The sequence below is a fragment of the Larus michahellis genome, chromosome 1 (assembly GCF_964199755.1).
Source record: "Larus michahellis chromosome 1, bLarMic1.1, whole genome shotgun sequence".
NCBI lineage: Eukaryota > Metazoa > Chordata > Aves > Charadriiformes > Laridae > Larus > Larus michahellis.
In genome coordinates, this window is record NC_133896.1 from 98,485,214 (window position 1) to 98,504,076 (window position 18,863).

Here is an 18,863-nt window from a genome sequence, read left to right on the forward strand (position 1 = left end):
CTGAGGGAGCAAAAGGACATTCATTCCCTTAAAACTCCACAGTCGTGAATGGGAACATGAGAAGCCATTGAGCCCCCTCTTGTGAGCATGCACACAGGCGCCTGACGTGAGGCGCTGGAACAACCCATGGTGGAAGGGGACCCGGCAAGGCCAGAGGGAAGCACAGGAGGTGCAACTTTTGGGGACGGATGGGGCCACCCAGGCTACTGGGCCCACCGTCTGCACCACGCAGGGGTCAATGGGCATCAGCCCTCCTTGCAGCCTTAAAATTGGAGCTCCCTGGGGAGCCGTGGGCCACCCTCTGAGGGAAAAGCTTCTCCACAGGCCCCCCCTGGGAGGACACCTGCCCCAGTGCCAGGAAAATAACCCCCAAGGGAAAAGCCTGACAGTAAAGATACCTGCCTCAGACTGGGCCTGGGGCTGGCAGCACCTTGGGAGCCTGCGGCCACCCCAGGGAAGGGCTGTCGATCTCTCCACGGTGCACAGAAACAACCGGGCCACCGGCAGCGCCCACGGCACCAGCCCGGGGCGGGGGCCGCCACCGCCGCCCGTCCCCAGCGGGCCAGCGAGTCACCTGCCGAAAATGGCGCCGCCCCGGCGGGAGAGGGCCCACAGCCGGGCCGTGGCGTGCCGGGAAGGCTGAGGTGAAGCCCCGATTCAGCGGCCGCTGAAGCCCACCGGAGGGATTAAAGGGCAGCTGCCACCAAGGGCAGCGTCCCTGCCGGCCCGGCCGGTCGCCACAGGGCGGAGCGGGGACACCGGGGGTGATAAGGTGCTGTGGGCCCTCTTACAGCTGCGGGCCACGGAGCACAAACTGCGGCACTGGAGGCAAAACAGCTTGTCTTAAACTTTTGGTTTATTTTTTACCCTTTAGATCGTCTGCTTTTCCTAACCCCTCCCTCCCACCCTTTTTTTTTTTTTATACAGTTAAATGAGGCGTCACACGAACCACCTTGCAACCTCACATTCAGTAGCTGGGTACAGTGCTAAAGCCCTGCAGAAATTGAATACAAAGGGTTCCTCCCTCTAATTCCATGAAGATTTGTACGGAGATGTGCCCCCAGGCCCTTGCCCTCTGGCTGTGCAGGTGAGAGTCCGGCCGGGTAGAGCATGGCTGCCTCGCAGCCCGTGCACCCCGCATTGCTCCTTAGTCAGGACAAAAGCTGCGGTGTTTCATGGGCCAAGAGATTCTGTAATCTAGTTAAGTTAAAATATATACACTGTCGTTAGTACCAGGTAGTATGCTTACCCTGGAGACCTCAAAAGATCTCTTCCAGTCTCTTGATGTATTTCTCTTCCACAAAATCAAGAAGTGACTTTGTCAAGATACATAAAAACTGGGATGGTGGTGGTGTGTGTTTACTTTCTTCTTTTGCTGCAATTTAAGTTACTGTGAACCAGTGAAATACTCAGTCAGAAATTATTATTGTATGCTTTTTAATGGCAAGCAGAAATCTATTGGGGAACAAGGGCACTATAGGTGCAAACACAAATCTACAATAATGGTTTATCAGGAGGGGAATGGTTTATATACAGTTTAAGGGAATCCACCTCCCACGGGAGAATGCTGCAGCCAGCATCCCAGCTTTTTACTGCGCTGTAGGGAACTCAACTGCAGTGGGAAAGGAGGTCTGCAAAGTTAAACCAGCAGCTTTTCTTGTCAACAAGTGGCAAAAGCTTTCTTCAGTGCTCCCACTGCTCCTTAGAAGTCGTCTGTCCAAGACAGATACCAATTCTCAAAGCCTTTTCCAAAGTAGTAAAAGGTCAAGGTGGTGAGCAAGCTTGGGGTATTTTTATCCTTCCATGTCATTTCTCAGGCTTTGGCTAAATCAGATTGTCTGCAATGACAAAAACTTAGCTTGTTTCTGAGATCTCAGAACTTTTTGCCTCCTGTGACATGAGTCATGGCAGCTCTTACAGTGATAAGAAAGAAAAATAACTCTGCTTGTTCAGTTTGATCCTTTTTTTATCCTTTCAATCCTATCCTTTCCTACCAGGAAAGCTAATTGGATTCTCTCCTAGATTGTTTATGTGTGAAATAAAAATGGAGTTTGTGTAACACCTTATAATCACTCTTCTGTTACTGTAATGCAGTATATGGGAAAACTAAAAAATTATCCAACTCGTTAACTCTGAAGGAAGCATAGCAAGTCCTGGAACATAGAGAAGTTGCCACTTTCCTTTTTTTAGCATCTCTAGCCATCGTATATAAACTCAGCATGTAGTGTGTATGTGGGGAGCTGAACAGCCAGAAGAGGGTAGCATAAGTTAGTTAATAAACCTCATGTGTAAAGCAGAGCTATTTTTGAGAGAAACATCTTTCTGGCTGCAAGGTAGAGAAACACAACATTGAGAAACTCATCACCAAGCTTTTTGCAGAATGTGGAAAGGCAGATTTACAGTCATAACTGTTATGGATTAGACTGATAGCAGGCCACAGAGCTTTTTGCACTCTGTTAGCTCCTGTTTGACCAATGCCTCTATTAATAAACATCAACATCCAAGGCAGCTTCATTGCTTTGCTTTTAGGGGATAGCAGCACAAGTCAGTAAAACTAACAGGGTTACCGAGTGCATCCTGGCACATTGTCTTGCCTGCAGCAAATCTGAAAGGCCAGATGGGGAAGTCATGAAAACGTGTAATACTGAGAGCACCTTAAGGGGACGGTTCAGGGCCAAGGTAATAGAATATGAAAGAGGATCTTGCTGAGTTCACCAGACAGATGAACATTTGATGGCCTAAATGAAAATGTGCTCCTTGCTGCTGCCCCTAATGTCTACCCAAAATAAAATGCTGCTCCCAGAGCCTGTATGCAATACATGAGTATTCACAAAGGGAATGTTGCTGTATCTGACAGAACCAGAAACACCTCTGTAGAGACACCAGGTCGCAGGAGCTATACCTATGCTGAGGATTTCCTCTTTGAGGGGTATCGATCCAGCCCCTGTCAATGCTCATGATTGTAAACAGAACTGAACTGCTGCTGGGCATTTCATTATAGAGAGACACATCTACATGAGTTAGCTTGCAATTTTTTCTTTACCCCTACATGAGATCAAATAGCAGCACTCTTCTCTGAGAAGTTGATAGGGCTTGCCTGAGGAGGTACATGAGAGGAGAAGGAAGATTGAGGGACGGCTCAAGTTGCACCAGGGGAAGTTTAGACTGGATATTAGGAAAAATTTTTACACTGAAAGGGTTATTAAGCATTGGAACAGGCTGCCCAGGGAAGTGGTTGAGGCACCATCCCTGGAGATATTTAAAAGACGGGTAGACATAGTGCGTAGAGATATGGTTTAGTGATGTTTTTTGTCAGAGTTAGGTTGATGTTTGGACTAGATGATCAGAAAGGTCCCTTCCAACCTCAGCAATTCTGTGATTCTATCTGCATCACACTGGGTGGTTAGAAATCCCAGACAGGATCAGGCCTCCACTATGCCAGATGTACACTCACACAGGATAGGAAAAGCTGAAAAAGGAAGCTGAAACAGACAAAAGGTGAGAGGGGAAACAGGTACAAAGACACGAAATACCATGCCCAAGAGCATACAGCCAGTCCTGTCAAACTTGCTTCTGGCAGAGCTGCTTTAAATTGCTCAGAGGCTGTTAGGTGAAAAATACTGTATGTGTGTTTACACCTTGGAAAGGCACTGAGGAGATAACACACCATTTATTCATATTTTATTTGTACTTTATACCTGAAGCAAAGTGGAAATGCAAGCTGAATCTTTTCTATAATTCTTTTCCCTCCACCCTTTCAAAAATAACACATACAGAAAACATTGGAACTTTTCATTTCAAAGACCATCACATCAGACTATAAATGCTAAACCAGAGGCCCTTCACACTGCTGCTACAATGCAGCCACTTTCTCAGCCCGTGTCCATTATCCCTACAGCACACAAACAGCAAACAGGAGCTGGGAAGGGGACAGAGAATACTGTATGCAGGTGGCGTTAGGATGTCAGACTAATTTCATCCCCTGAAGGGTTTAGTTTCAGGTATTGTGAAAACCTTTATGTGACAGATTCAGCAAGTCTTTAAAGCAGTGCTGTCCCTTCAAATTTCTAATTGCAAATTTGCTCACAATTTCCCCTGGACTTGGCTGTTAGTTACAGAAAGGACTTTTAAAATGACATGCAAATACCCAGCTGCCACGTCTGCTTCACTCAGTCCCATGTCTCTGACGATTTTTTTATGTGATACAGAGCAAAACTAACTACAAAGATTCTTTCTGGACATCATCCTGAATGATGCATAAAGGTTACAGTAATAAGCTGGTTCCCATAACATTTGCTGCCTTTGCATTATGCATTTTGGCTTCTCTGGCACACAAGAGGTACATTATGGAAAGTGAGGCTTGATGAAGTCCGTTTTCTGCATGCACATCCCTGCTCTGAGCTGCAATTCCAGGGGGTCGTTTGCCATTTGTGTCAGTCTTGTTTGGCTGAGCTCCCCTCCTGAGCTGCCTGTCCATTAAAAGGAGTGTGAGGATGTCCACGCAGAGTCGGCTAGCCTGGCTAGAGCGGTTTCCCCTTGTGTTTCCATGCTGCCAGACACCGTTCCCTGCAGAGGGATTTGGACTGAGGATGCAGCAGGTAAGGGAACATTACCCCTTAGAAACATGCTCGAAGGGCTGCTGTTCACCTCGCTTCCTGGGTTGGAAACATTTACAGCACTGTTGCTCACTGTCCACAAGCAAGGGTAGTGGCTGGAAAAAAAAGCAGTACAAATTGAATGACTTATTTCAAACCATTTTCCTCTGCACAAGACTTACCACAGTAAAGTCAAGTGTGTTATCTGCTAAAGGGCAGCGCAGCTATCCGAATCGAGTTACTAAACTATATTAGCCTTGCAGATCTTAAGTGAAAAAACAGCAGCAGCCATCAGACCTGGTGACCTTGGAGAGAGGCATGGAGAGAAATGTACAAATATATGTAAGGTTTCAAGACATAAAGATCTTCTCCATGGGTTCTTATGAATTTTAAATAATTGAATTTTCCTGGCACTTAAATTAGAGAAGAAATGTGTGCATTTATTTTGAGAAAAGAAGGGGAAATTCTTGATAATTGATTGACTCTCTAGCTATAAATTTCACCCATTCCTAGCACTGTTTACTACCCTATTAACAATATTTTATAACAGAACATGATTTAGATTGTTACATCCCTGCATGGGAGTAGGAGTCTCATTTCATGCAAGAGAATAGTGAGGAATATATACAGAAAAATAATTTGGCTTTAAAACGCTTACAGATTGAGCATTACACTCAATCAACACTTATAAATACTTAAAGGGTGGGTGTCAGGAGGATGGGGCCAGGCTCTTTTCAGTGGTGCCCAGCGACAGGACAAGGGGCAATGGGCACAAACTTGAGCATAGGAAGTTCCACCTAGACATGAGGAGGAACTTTTTTACTTTGAGGGTGGCAGAGCACTGGAACAGGCTGCCCAGGGAGGTGGTGGAGTCTCCAACTCTGGAGACATTCAAAACCTGCCTGGACGCGTTCCTGTGCAACCTGCTCTAGGTGACCCTGCTCTGGCAGGGGGGTTGGACTAGATGATCTCCAGAGGTCCCTTCCAACCCTACCATTCTGTGATTCTGTGATTGTAGATACCAGAGTTCTCTGTGGCTGTTCCGAGACCCTGATTTTCAGCAGTGCTGGGGAAAAACAAAGCTCCCATTGATTTCAGAGCAGGAGATAATTAGCTTGTCAGAAAAATCTGCCGAGGAATCGAGTTGGGCACTTAGGACATGTTTCAAATCCTGGATGCTGATTAAAGCTTGGAACAAAGTGTGCATCACCACGGCAGTCCTACAAGCCTCACTGCTCCTAATACCAGCAGTTTTCTTGTAACCTTACCTGGGTCCGGGGCTGGCAGCTCCCTTCGTGTGTGGCACTGAGAGCAAATTAGCATGTGGAGAAGATGACAAAGTCCAGCTGTCATGTCCTGAGAATACCTGAAGATTATTGCTGGAGCTCTCCAACAAATTAACTTTGGGGAGGGAAAAAAAGTAACAAACAAATCCTCAGTGACTGTTGCACAGACGTTGTGTTAAGGCAACAGAACATGGGTAGGCCCGAGGAAGCAACCTGATCATGAGGTTCCTAATCATAGAAAAAAGGACAAAATTCATGTGTTTATTAAGAGGGTAGCAAGGTGCCACTGTAATTTCAGGTGGGATATATGAGAAGGTACAGCATGATAGACATAGGATATGCATTTCTGCAAGTTCATTAATGCCATATGACTTGGGAATATTTTGACACAAATTTGCTCATAACTTGAGTTTAAATATTTCTGTTAAACAAGATGCCTTGCTAAATTATAATTAGTGAGCAGATTACTTTATCCTTACTCTTGTTTCTGACCAGTTTCCTGTGATCACAGTAGAATCAATTACTGGAACTCTGCACCCAGATCTAGAGAGTGAAAGGAACTGAACACACATTTTTGCAATACCAAAATGCCGTCGACTCAGGTCAGCTCCTACCATGTTCCAAAGGGCTGCTTCAGCTTGAGAGCGTGACTGCTTCATGGCGTGACATCGGAAGAAGGCTTACAATGCTCTTTTTGTATAATTGGGACCTGTACTTTAAGCAAGGTCGTTCACTTTTACTTATAATAATTAACAGTTACAGTGCACCCAGCTCTTTGTAGCTCTTGCTTAGCTGCCTTAAACATACTCTGTGCGTGCAGAGTTCAGTGCAGATGGTTATGGACACTCATCATGCTCTTTCCTAGCCTCAGCTCTTGCTTGTTTTGATGCTTGTGCAAACCTAAAGCAAGGGTCAGTCACGCAGAGTGTCTGTTCCCTGGAAGCAAAGCAGCATTACAGTTGTACCTGTAGGTGAATGATTTCTCTGCATGTAGGAAGGCGGGTACGGAGCAGCCCGATGCCCTCGCAGTGCTGAATATCGCTCGCAGCTGTGAGGAGTGCGTGGAGCTGGCAGAGGCAAAGGTCCAGTGTACTGATAATTGGAGCTTCCTGATGCACACATTGTATCCGGGTTGGAAATCAACCAGCCACCCACTTTGAGGGGAAAGAGAGAAGAAAACGATGATTGCACTAAACCACTGCAATACAATAAAGCAACCAGCCTTCTTGCAGAATCAGCTGTGCCTCAGAAATACCAAGCAGTTTCCAAAATACTGGTTTATGGAACAACTGACAATAAAAAAAAACAACAAAGAAACAAAAAACAATCCAAAAAATCTCCCACAAAAAAAACCCAAAACCATCAACCCTAAAAACAAAACCTAAAAACAACTACTAGAAAATGTCACAAACATCAAAGAACAAATGAAAGAAAAACGGACCATCATTAAAACAAACTCTGCTTCCCCCATTTTTTTTACGTGTTCAACAGTGAAAGGTACTTTTATAGGTCACACAAATATTCACAGTTACGAGTTAAAAAAAGGGGGGGGAGAAAGCCTTAAAAATGTCATACATCATCTTGATTCTAGATTGCTTTTAATATTCAAAAATGGATCATAAGGAAAATGATCCCCTTGCAGAAACTGTCACATTATTTCCTACTGTGAGGTGTCTTCTATCTTCTTTTTTTTATTATTTAAAGGGTCCCTTTCTATGAACACAGTTCAGGACTCGGTGAATGACTGGTATGATCCAGTTAAGCAAGTCCCAGGTTCCCAGCACTTATCGTATCACACACAACTTCCAGATGACATGAATAAAAACCTTACAGTGAGAATAGGTCATATGTTGTCCTTCAGAGACTGTTTCTGGAGCATCCTTGGGACTGTTTCTGAAAAGCAAAATACTTAGTGGTAAAACTTCTCATTGAGAAATTACAGAAGAAAGTTAAAAACAAAACTATTCACTTAAAAAAAGGAAAAGTAAGTTAAAAAGGAAGGAAATCCATCCTCTTTAACTACTTGCTAGGCAGCAGTAGACTTGTCTGCAGTCTACCATAAGGGAAACAGGAACTTATGTTTCATGCCATACATAAAAATGTTCCTATGTTTGTGCCAAATTCGGGGGCTGGACCTGTAATTCTAAATCTACCTGTGGGCACTGTTCCTGCTTCCATCAGCAGGCTCAGCCTGGCCTCCCGCCCAGACCAAGGAGGGCTCTGTCTCCTGCTCAGCCAGGCAAGCTGAAGGTAGCATTCTCCCTTCACAGCTGGAAACCCTGACGCTGAGACACAGCAGCTTCTTAAGTGGTGAGAAGAATGGAAAAAAATACAGATTCTCCTGCAGGCACATGGGTCACTTCATGTGTCAGAAGACATAGCAGGTCCAAACAAATTGGATGTCCCACTGCATTTGCATGGATGATGCAAGTAAAACTTTGAAAGATAAACCACAATTCGTTTCCGATGGAAGTATCTCTAACACCTTACATAGTTAGCACCTACAGGTTACTTTTAATAAACACATCATACATTATCACACAGATTTAATAATAGCAGTGTAGTTATATTACAGTTACAGTGCAATTTCACTTTAGGTACGCTTTTTGACATCTGCAGTTAACTTTTATTCTCCCTGAGCTATCAAATTATGGGATTCATTGGAGTGTAAGTACAACGTGGTGAACATACACAGTGTATAACGTTACTGGGGAAGTTGACACCATCTTATTTCAGGCTTCCTGGGTAGCCAGTGCTAAATCCTAGGATCCCCAAGAGGACATTCACCCACTTCAGACCCTATTGTAATACTTACAGAGAGAGTCTCCCCACTAATAACAGTGGAGTGACTATGGATTTAAGACGCTAGAAACAAGATTAAGTTATATAATTTATCTTTCACATTGTGCTGCCATGGTTTTAACCATACCAGCAGCAAATTACGACTGGAGCAAAAAATTAACAACTCACCTTTCTTTTGCATCCAGGAAGGCTTTGGCAAAGGGATTATACTTGATTTTGAGAGCTGTTATCTTGAGTTTACAGAAAACAAGGCATATTAGTGAAGGCAATTTGGAATAGACAATTGACAAAACATCTTCCAGAGTAGTTTAAGTGGGACTGCCTTGGTTAGCCTAACAAAATATATCCCCACACATGCTGTTTCCCAGGGTTGGTTGGGAGAGAGCTTTGCTTGATGCAGAGTGCTGTGCACCGATCAGTGCCACAGGCACAGCACCGGTCGGGGCAGCCTAATGGGATGGTCCAGTCTGGCAAATCCTGTGGGATGGTGGACCGTTTCAAGAGACTTTAAACACTGAATTCCTACCAAGCATAAATCAAATCTGCAGCAACAGTAGCTAGGGGATGTGGCACATGAGTTTGCAATTGTCACAATCCGAAGCATCCCTCAATTACACTCTTGGGGTTGGGAGGAAATTTTCCTGTGGAATGTTGTGCTGTTCTGCAATTGCATATATTATAAAGAGCAGGGAGAGATAGGGTTATCATTATGGCTATCAGTCATTGCTGCAGAAAGATATTGGATTTGACTGTAGAGGCTTTTTTTCCAGTAAGGGATTGGGATGCCAGGACAGATGGACCAGTCTGGAATAGCCGTGGCAGGATATTAAGCTAAACCTGGCTTAGTACTGCAGCCGGACATTAGATTAGACAATGTTCTCGTGCAGAGAGAAGACAGAGTATTAGACGGGATGGAGCATTACACTGCATGAGATCGGTAGGGAAACAAGAAAAGGACTAGTCTGTCCATGCTGAACTTGTAGTTAATAAGCTTTTAATATATCTCATCAATGGTAACCAAGAGCACAGTGTGGCATCTGCCTACCTCTTCATTTTGATAAGCAGTCACAGCTATGAATTGCGTCTCAGGGAAGGAGCAGTTCATCACCATCCGGTGGGGGCCTCCTACGCGAACTATGTGTACCTGGGGCTCATATTTATGCAGGGAGTTCAACATTATCTGCAGAAAACAAAACGGAGAGACAGACCCCAATGCCACTCTGGTATCCCACAGCTGCTCTTTCGCTCTGGCTCTATAATAGACCAGAGGTCACTGCTAAACCTCCCCAGTCAGTGATTACTGAAAGCAGAAGGGCAGGTGCCTTCCTCCCTTCTCATCAACCACAGGGCTGAACAGAGTGAGACTTCACTGGACTTGGATTTAAAGCTTTCAGTACAGCAGAATTAGTGAATATTTGCGTGGACTTCAAACCATTGGGCTTCTACTGCACTAGATGCTGTTGAAACAGTTAAAGGGCAATCCCTGCTATTTGAAAGACTCAGAATCACCATCACAGAAATCAGGGCGAGGAGGGAGCTGAGGCAGTCACCTAGCCATCTTCCTGGGCAAGATGAAGTGTATCTAAACAAGCCTTGGCAGAGGTCTCTAACCTGGCATGAAAAACTGGGAATAGCATTGATTCCACAATTCACCTTCCTCAGGAAGTCTATTATATTGCTTAATTCTCTCTACCACAAGAAAAAGATATTTATTTTTAAAAAAATTCTGTACTTTGGAAAGTGCTGTGTGCATACATATACATACATACATACAGATGGATAGAAAGAAAGACAGAAAGATAGAAGAACGCACCCATTAGCATAAAGCACTCCTAGTCAGCTATTACTTTCTAACAACATCACAGAAGGAGAAGCTGCAGCACAGAGTGAAGACACGGTTTACCTTAACGCTGTTGTCAAGATTTCAAAAGAAAAGGAGAGGAGCTTCAGTCATTTGTTATTTAGTGACTTTTATTTAGTGACTTTTGTTTGGGCTCTGTTTCTCATATGGCTTTTCCTCTCCTGCTTCCTACTTTTTCCTCTCCACTTCATCATATATATATATACACACATAATTGCATTCCCCTGTTTTTAACCCAGGGTCTCTTTGACCCTCCAATGGTTTCCTGCAGCTTTTTTACCCCCGAGCATACTTTTCTGAGGTCCTGGATGTAGGACAAGAATTTGCAAATTCAGATCCCGTTCTATGCTCCACAGTAAATCTTGTGTGCCAATTCCATTTGTGACTTAGGAAAAGTCAGGTCATATTTCTGTTCTCCAGTCCGTAAAAACTGAGATAATTTCCTACCTAATTAGGTTACTAGCCTCATGGATGTACCTAACAAACCTAATGGAAATAACAGATAGAGAATGTATAATATTTACATCAAAGAAATTGATTCTGGGCTGGCAAGTATCATCCAATGTAGGAGTTTTGTACAAAACAAACAAGCAAACAAAAGGTCTTGTGCAACATTTTACCTTTAGATGCATCATCAAAAATAAAATACGAAACAAAACTAATTTTCCTGTTTGCATTTTTAAGGGGTTCAAAGAGAAAGTCACTTATTTCTGGTACATGTGGTTTCTTTCCAAAGGCCAAAGCTGATTCAATAGAATATTGATAATTATCATGATGCAGAAGCAGACGTAGTAATTATTTCATTTAGGAGCAGCCTTTTATTCTGCTATCTGACTCCTGCCAACATTCCACTTACACCAAACAACATGGGGGAACACAACAAAAACCTAATACCTGTGACCATTTTTTCCCCCTTCTCTGAAGTCCTATGTAAAAATCCCCAGTACACAAGACCAACTCTGAAAAGCCCCCTGATGATTAAGTAAACCACAGCACTCTGTCTCTCTTAACATCAAGAAGTCCATTAAAATCTGAAAGCGCCAATTAAGGCCTGTTTATTCCTGTTTACATTTGGCCTACAGAGAATAATTGGCATCTGTGGGTGAAGAGGCCTGTAAGGGCCTCTGTAATTACATAAATGCACCCTTGATATTTCTTGATTGGTAGGTGCTTGCAATTGAAGCCAAGAGGTGTACGAGGAAACATCAGGCCATACCTGCCCACTCCCATTGAGCTTGTTGGTAAGTTTGACTTTGCTGAAGGAAATGGCAGCTTTCATCCAATGGGCCCCAAAGTTGGGAGAGTCTGGGTGGATGTAAACGCAGCTGTGGTTTGGTGGCTCTGGTTTCCCAGCCGGCACCCATTCTCCATTGACGTACTTCCAGCGGTGGCCATCAGTCGGGGCGAAGTCCAACAGGAAGGAATACATGGCATTTGGGTCCAAGCCTGACACGCTGATCTTCAAAACAGGGAACATCCGCCTGGCCAGGAAAGAAAAAAGGGGGACATCACTGGAAACTGGTTTTAAAAGACTCCTTAGTATGCTTGTGAGCAGATGCTCACAGATTAGGTCAATGTGAAAAAACATCCTCCCTCCATCTAGCTCAAGAACTCTCTTAAAGGTTAATCCTTTATTTTATTTCAATTATTTGGAAAAAAAACCCCATGTTATCTCTATGGTAGGGCACTAACGTCTTTATCATGCCAAGAGTTATGAACATTATTAATGTACTGTGTTTAGTCTCAATAAGGTCCATGGGAGCCAGACATGCGAAATGCATCCTTAGGTGTGGAACAAGAAGGCATGAATAGGATTGAACATAGCTGAGAAGGTGGAGCTGAACCACAAATCCACTGCATCAACTGCAGAATCTTATGATAAAGTGCACTTCCTCTGAAATCATCCTGCAATCACCAGCACTCAGGACTTAATCCCAGGTACTCATCAGATTCCAGTTGGATGCATTGACCACACTGCTCTATAATCAAAAGTTTTTTCTCCCTTCCTTTGAAGAGACTGTCATATTCCATAGTCTTTGTGAGCAGAGTCAGTCACTTCCCTCTGTCTTTTCCCTTGTTTCTTGTGTTGATCCCTGACATCTCCCACTTGAGTAATAGCTTCCAGGTAGCACTATTCTAAAAGCCCTAATAAATCTGCTACATTTTTCTTGTCTAAAAACACTTGTTTACTTCATCAGGTTAGCCTGGCATGACTTAAAATTTAATCAAATGTCTTTCTAACTCATTTTCTGTTGTCTTCCACATATTTAATTACTCTTTCCTTCAAAACACATCCTGAATTCTTATTACAGGGATATATTAAGAAGTCTGTAGTTAGCTGAAACATGTTTTCTCCCTTTCTGAAGTGCAAGCATTCATGTACTGTCCCACTACCATTACATAAATCTCCAGTTTGAGAAGTCTGGTTAAAATCCTTGCCTTGAGACCTTGCACTTGGCAGTTCTTAAAGTTGATCCCATCCTTCTGTATTCCCTGACCTCATCAGCTTGATCAGGTACTTCTGCTTTTAGTTCCACCTTAGATGCAATGTAAGTTCCCTGAACTCTAAGCATCTATCATCCAGCCTTCCCACCATCTTGGGCATTTAAAACTGAATCACAGAATTGTTAGGGTTGGAAGGGACCTTAAACTGAAATCCTGCCTTTGTTTAGTTTTGGGAAAACGCTCCTTATGTGCTTAAAGGTCCAATGCCACCTTTTCTCAATCCTCTTTTAATTATTATTTTTTCTTTTGTAAAGGAGATTTGCAGCAGCTCACAGCCAGATTTGCAGCAGTTTTCTGTCTGTCCTGGTACTTGTGATCCATACCACATAGCTTTGAATTGGCATCTCAGTGCCTGAAAGTCTGGAGCAATAGAGTTAGTAGGGCTCCAACAGTTTCAGGAAGTGAGAAAAATTTGTGGTTGGTAGAACAGAGGAGTCTCCCAGCAGAGGCATCCTATTCATTAAGTTTCTTAGCTTGTCAGAGAATACACGTTGTTACTGCGTAGGATTATTATAGCTGTTACGTATCATCTCCTACATTCTTCTTATATGAATAAGAGGCCTCCTTGCCCCAGACACCTCCATACTGACCTCTCCTGGCAAGAGTCATTTTTCTATGCCACATTTTTATGCGCAGGCCAATGAATCTTCAAGCTCCTTTTCTCTACGGGTACAGAGAGACTGGTTACACCAAGCAACCACAGCAGTTGTCTGAGGTCCGTGGCCATGGAGCTGAGGTAGCTCCCTCGGCTTAGCTGGGTAGTGGTGCAAGATGTCCAAAATACAGAAGAAGGGAACTGAAACTCCAGGCTGTCTCAAGGGACACCAAGAGTCTCTGCCCCCAGAGCCATACTCTGCAGCGGCCCCCAGCTGCTGACAATCTCCTGTGCTCCTATAACATCCCACTCACCACCTACCTTTCTGGGCACCTTTATGTAGTTCTTGCTGTATACATTCATCACCTCTGCTCACAGGAAAAGAAAGGATTTGAGAAATTTGAGATTTTCATCTAATACAAATACGTGGTGATGTAGGGCCAGTGAACATTGAGAAAGGTATATTGAACCATGATCTTTCTAACTAAATAGAAGCTTAGCCAAGGATTTATATGCTACATTTAATGTGTCTTCCTGATCAGGATGCACCAGCTATCAAGCTTGGATGTGGTAATAAGTATGGATGCATTGCTCCCTGCACCCCCCAGGCCCTCTGCAGTCAGTCTTCAAAGTAACCCACTTAGATATTTAGCTGAAGTTGAAGTGGAGGGGAAAATTCATCCACATGAAAATTTAATTTCACTAGATTTCTCAGAACTCTTTGTGTTACATACAGATTGCTAATTCCTCTGCCCACAACGTAGGCTTCTTTGCCTTTCTACTTGAGAGGCTTGAGTTTATCCCCAGAAGACCTACAGATGAACAGCAGAATACAGTCATCATCAATTCCAACCTTCTGCATTACAGAGATCATAGCATTTCCCTGTGTTAACCTGCTTCACACACAATTAATCCCCACCTCACTTGGACTAGCATGTCTTGACTGTACAGATTCTAACAATCGAAAACCAGCCACCTCATTTGTTCTGCTGATTAAGTGGCTTTACTGTTAAAATCACATTTGTCTTTCTTCTAGCATGACAAATGGTGATTTCTCCAAATCTGTTTGAGTTAGAATGTTTGTTTCAATGATCAGGTAGGTACACACATGACCTCCATTTCCGCAATAGCTGAGCACTTCAGCCTCTTCAATTTATTTAGAACAGATATGCTACAATTACTCCAGAGTACAGAACTTGAGTGGGAAGATGTTTGGTATCAAACTTGAATGGGTAGTAACCAGTAAAGTTGCTTTAGCATTTAAACCTGGCAAGGGCTTCTTTCCCCCGACTCGCCTTTGCATCGATCCGCTGTGGATTCTCCCCGTACACAGAGAGGAACAGTGGCACCTTCCTGCCTCCAGACAATAACGTGGATTGCAAAGTCTCAGGATACCGCGTAGCTAATATGGCATAAACACTGAGAGAGAAAACCTGCTCAATCAGAACATAGAGCATTGGATATTGAAATGCCAATTGAAAGCAATAAATCTGAGTAAAATAAGAGACTGATTCACACTGTATCAGCTGCGCCCATTGGGATGTATTTTGTGATATAGAGTGTGGTTTAACTTCGCTGATGTCTATCCTCTTCAGAATATGTCTTATCTTCCCTGTGCACCCAAGCATATTGCTATGGCAGGTGATTATTACAATGAAGTACGATACAGCAACAGAGACATATCTATGTATTAGCACTGAAGTTGGTTCATCTAATTATGACATTTTGGGACCCTTGGTACCAATTAGAGATGACTCAATCACAGCAGATAGAATTGTGCATGGTAGAATTTGACACTTGAGGATCACTAATCCGTAAGCCTCTCTTTCTCTGGGATGCTCCTGTATCAGGTTTCAGTTTAATTTCTGAATTTTGCTAACAATGTGTTTGCAAAAACAGTCCTAGTTTTCACATGCAGAAATTCAGACTGGCTCTTCTCATTACTTGTAGAACACAGTTTTCAAAAGTGTTCATATACCCTTCAGGAAGAATGACTGTGTTAGTTCTACTGATTTAAGCAGCAGCAGAATTAGATCAATATTTTTTCTATTGAGAATCCCTCTGGAGACAATCACTGAAGAATCTTGAACCTGAAAAAACTGAGCACTCATAGGAACCTGTCTCAAGTTTGTCTCCTTTTGAATAGTATGGAGTTGTTCAGAGCTTTGCTGCAGGCCACTGCCTATATTTCCTTTTTTTGGTGTGCTGGTGTGTTTGTTATGGAACATACTTTCAGAAATGCAAAAGATCCTTTTTCGTAGTCCCTGATGCTACAGTAACTTTGTTAAAAGGATTTATGCAGATGGCGATGTGACATACTTTTATACTTTTTTATTTTGAGATTGCTGTAGTCGATCATAAAGAACCTATTCCTGCCCCCACTGACATAACTAGAGCTGTCACTGGCTTTAGGAAAAATAGGATCAAGCTGATAAGTAGCGTATGTTAGAATAAAGAAAAATAAGACAGCTTACACAATGAAATAAAAAGTAACCAGGCATATTCAAATAATGAAAGGTTCCCTTATTATCATGATAAAAAGATTTTATCTACGCACTCACGAGAACTAGTATCACCATGCAATCATGATTTACATTAGCTGAGTGGCAAGAGACTGAAAAAACCCTGTTGGTAAGCTGTGATTCTTTGTACAAATTTAATTAATTTGTGGCAAACCAATCTTACCTCATTTTTGGTCACTTACACTGCTAAGGAGTCAGTTTAAGTGGAAGCCCACTCAGAAGTTTGCTGTAGCCTAACAGCAGTTTTTAAAGCAATTTAAATGAAGCAAAAGCAGCTTCTTGGTGTAAAGAGAACCTCAACGGAAGATTTCTATCCCTATAGCTTATTAGGAGGAATCAGAATGGCAATAGGCAGTGTTACACTAGAAGCTGGTATTTTGGGAAGGTAGCTGTTCTCTCAACAGAACAACCTTGCTGAGCCAACAGATGAGATTTTTCCTTTTAACTGCTTTCACTTATGTCCCTTGTCAAGCTACAGTCAACACCAGTATCATCCAAAACTCTGCTAAATCAAAGTGTGCAAAATTAATGACGTAAGTAAATCTTTCTTTCCATCTCTTAATTCCTGTCTCCTATGTGGATCTCCAGAGAGGTCTTGCAAAAGAAAAATGTGCATGTTGGGGGTGGGGGGAGGGGGGAGAGGATGGACACCAGAGGGGTGGCAAGGGTACATTAAATAAAAACCTTAGTACCACTGTACCAGCGATCCTTATTCTAGTAGCTGCCTGTTGGTTATGGAGCTGGACCCTGCTGTCAGCCCAGTTCAGAGCAGAACCTCTGTGGAGAGCCTCCTTCAAGCCAGTGTCTGATTCAGAATTAGTATCTTTCTCACCAGGTTTTGCACTCTTTTCCTATGCCTTTCCGTGTTCCTCAAATAGTAAGATATGTGATCTATTTACATAATAATATTTTGTCTTTCTAAAACTGTGTGTGTTAACCAATATTCTGCACTCATTTCTAAGGGCACCGGCAACAACTACGGAGCAATGCCATAGCGGGACCATGCAATCCGGACTGCACATACATGCCACACGGGCACAGTTTTATTATACCCCATTCTAGTACAGACTGCTCGTACAAGCTGTTAATACCCAAGGCCAGAGAGAGACAGGAACTGCAGCTGGGGATAACACCACCAATCGACTTCTGTACAGTAATTTGAAGTCTACAGGTAAGGACTTGCTAATAAAGGCTGATAATTATTAGTACAAGAAGTCATTCAGAAGGTTTTCAGAGGTACCATCTATTCCCTTGCAAAAGTTCCCGTTTTACGCAATCTTAAGTCAGTCAATACGTTCACAAGCAGGAACAAAGGGTGGCAGGAACTTAGCCATGACCAAAAAGGAGCAGGGACACCCCATTCTGTTCATGTGCAGATTTTAAGGGACTGTGAAGCTGCAGGGATAAAACTGTTACGTGCTCTTTGCAGTTCTTTTGAGTCTGCACACACAAGTTTATTATTACACCTCTTAACCCCCCTGGCGGTCATCTACACATAGCCCACACTGCTGAGCAGATCACTCACCTGCCGTTCTTGGTCACGATCATCTCATTAGTGACTTCCCTGAATCTCTGCCACAGCGTCGCATCCTCTAAGACAACCTGGAGCTGTTTCTCAGTGGGGTCGCCTTTGTCTCTTCCAGCCCGGAGTTCGCTCTCCACTACGCTGAGTAGCCTGGAGACGGTGCAGTCGCTGGGCTTTTTGCAGCCCAGGTCTGCCATGACGACTTTACTGCCAGAAACTTCAGGTAGCTGTTAAAAGACAAAAATCACGAGCTAAATCAAAAAACGAGTCAGTTCATTGGGCGCAGTCTGACAAACGTGCACCTCTCACTCTTTTGCCACTGACTAGCTCTTTCCTCTGGAAGTCCCAATGGGCAGTGACACTAGCGTGTGGAGGTTTACGCACACACTCCACACAAAAAGAGGACTATCTCCTAATTACCTGTCAGACGGTCAGGTGGGTGGCAGGCTGATGACTCAATTGGCTGCCTTGAAAGAAGAGTCCTCCATCCAAATTAGCATGCTTTTATCTTTTTTCAACCTGAAGTGGGTCTAATTGTTCTGCTTGAGAACCAGGTTTCCATTAATGAAAATTGTTTCATTTCCAGACTGAAACAATGCATGGAAATTGCGTTCACGCTGATGCGGACTCTAACTGAAGGAGCTGGTAACAGTCAAGATAGTTACACAGAGAAGGTAGTCTTAAAATATTTCCACCAGGCACGTTGAGTAAGCGCTTTAACCTTGTTCCTCTGTGTTCCTAAAGCAAAATGTAATAGTAAGAGACCCTTCTGCACTGAGGTTTCAATGCACAAGGAGAGGGTAGCATCCCTGCACTCCACCATTGATGCCTACTGTGTCCATCCTTTGGTCGCACCGTCATTCACAAAACTGCTGATGCACCTCACAAGCAGCTGAACTCCTCTCTGGCTGCATTTCCAGGGACACAGGAGCATTTTCCCATGCTTCTGGGGCTGGGTGTCAGCCTAACTGCCTGAGGTCTGGCATTGCTGACCAGCTCAAAGTCTGTCTCATACAAAAACTCCTTCAGCATCCCTAAAAGATGCATTCCCTCTCACCTCAGGCTGAGACCTTCTCTGACAAGCCTGACCCAATTGCACATACCCTCTGCAAAGCGCAGCCATAAAAGAAGGCACTGTTTTACTGAAAAGTCCAACAATTTCAGCACTCAGC

At 43.4% G+C, this 18,863-nt stretch overlaps 1 protein-coding gene across 1 annotated transcript; it reads right to left on the minus strand.

Moving 5' to 3' along the window:
* Positions 1-3,666: 3,666 nt before the first annotated feature.
* Positions 3,667-18,429, minus strand: TBX19 (T-box transcription factor 19). Its single transcript, XM_074595150.1, has 9 exons — positions 18,112-18,429; positions 17,692-17,918; positions 11,761-12,025; positions 9,729-9,863; positions 8,852-8,913; positions 7,713-7,774; positions 6,847-7,035; positions 5,864-5,996; positions 3,667-4,711 (listed from the first exon to the last, which is right to left on the minus strand). The coding sequence occupies exons 2-9, from the start codon at positions 17,886-17,888 to the stop codon at positions 4,477-4,479; spliced, it is 1,278 nt and encodes a 425-aa protein (XP_074451251.1). The 5' UTR covers positions 17,889-17,918; positions 18,112-18,429; the 3' UTR covers positions 3,667-4,476.
* Between the last annotated feature and the right edge of the window lie 434 nt (positions 18,430-18,863).

Coding starts and splice junctions, on each gene's coding strand:
- TBX19 (XM_074595150.1), bottom strand. CDS start 17,888: ATGGCAGACCTGGGCTGCAAAAAGCCCAGCGACTGCACCGTCTCCAGG. Junction 8,914..9,728: donor CTGCTTATCAAAATGAAGAG/GTAGGCAGATGC, acceptor TGTAAACTCAAG/ATAACAGCTCTCAAAATCAA. Junction 7,036..7,712: donor ACATATGACCTATTCTCACT/GTAAGGTTTTTA, acceptor TTCCCCTCAAAG/TGGGTGGCTGGTTGATTTCC.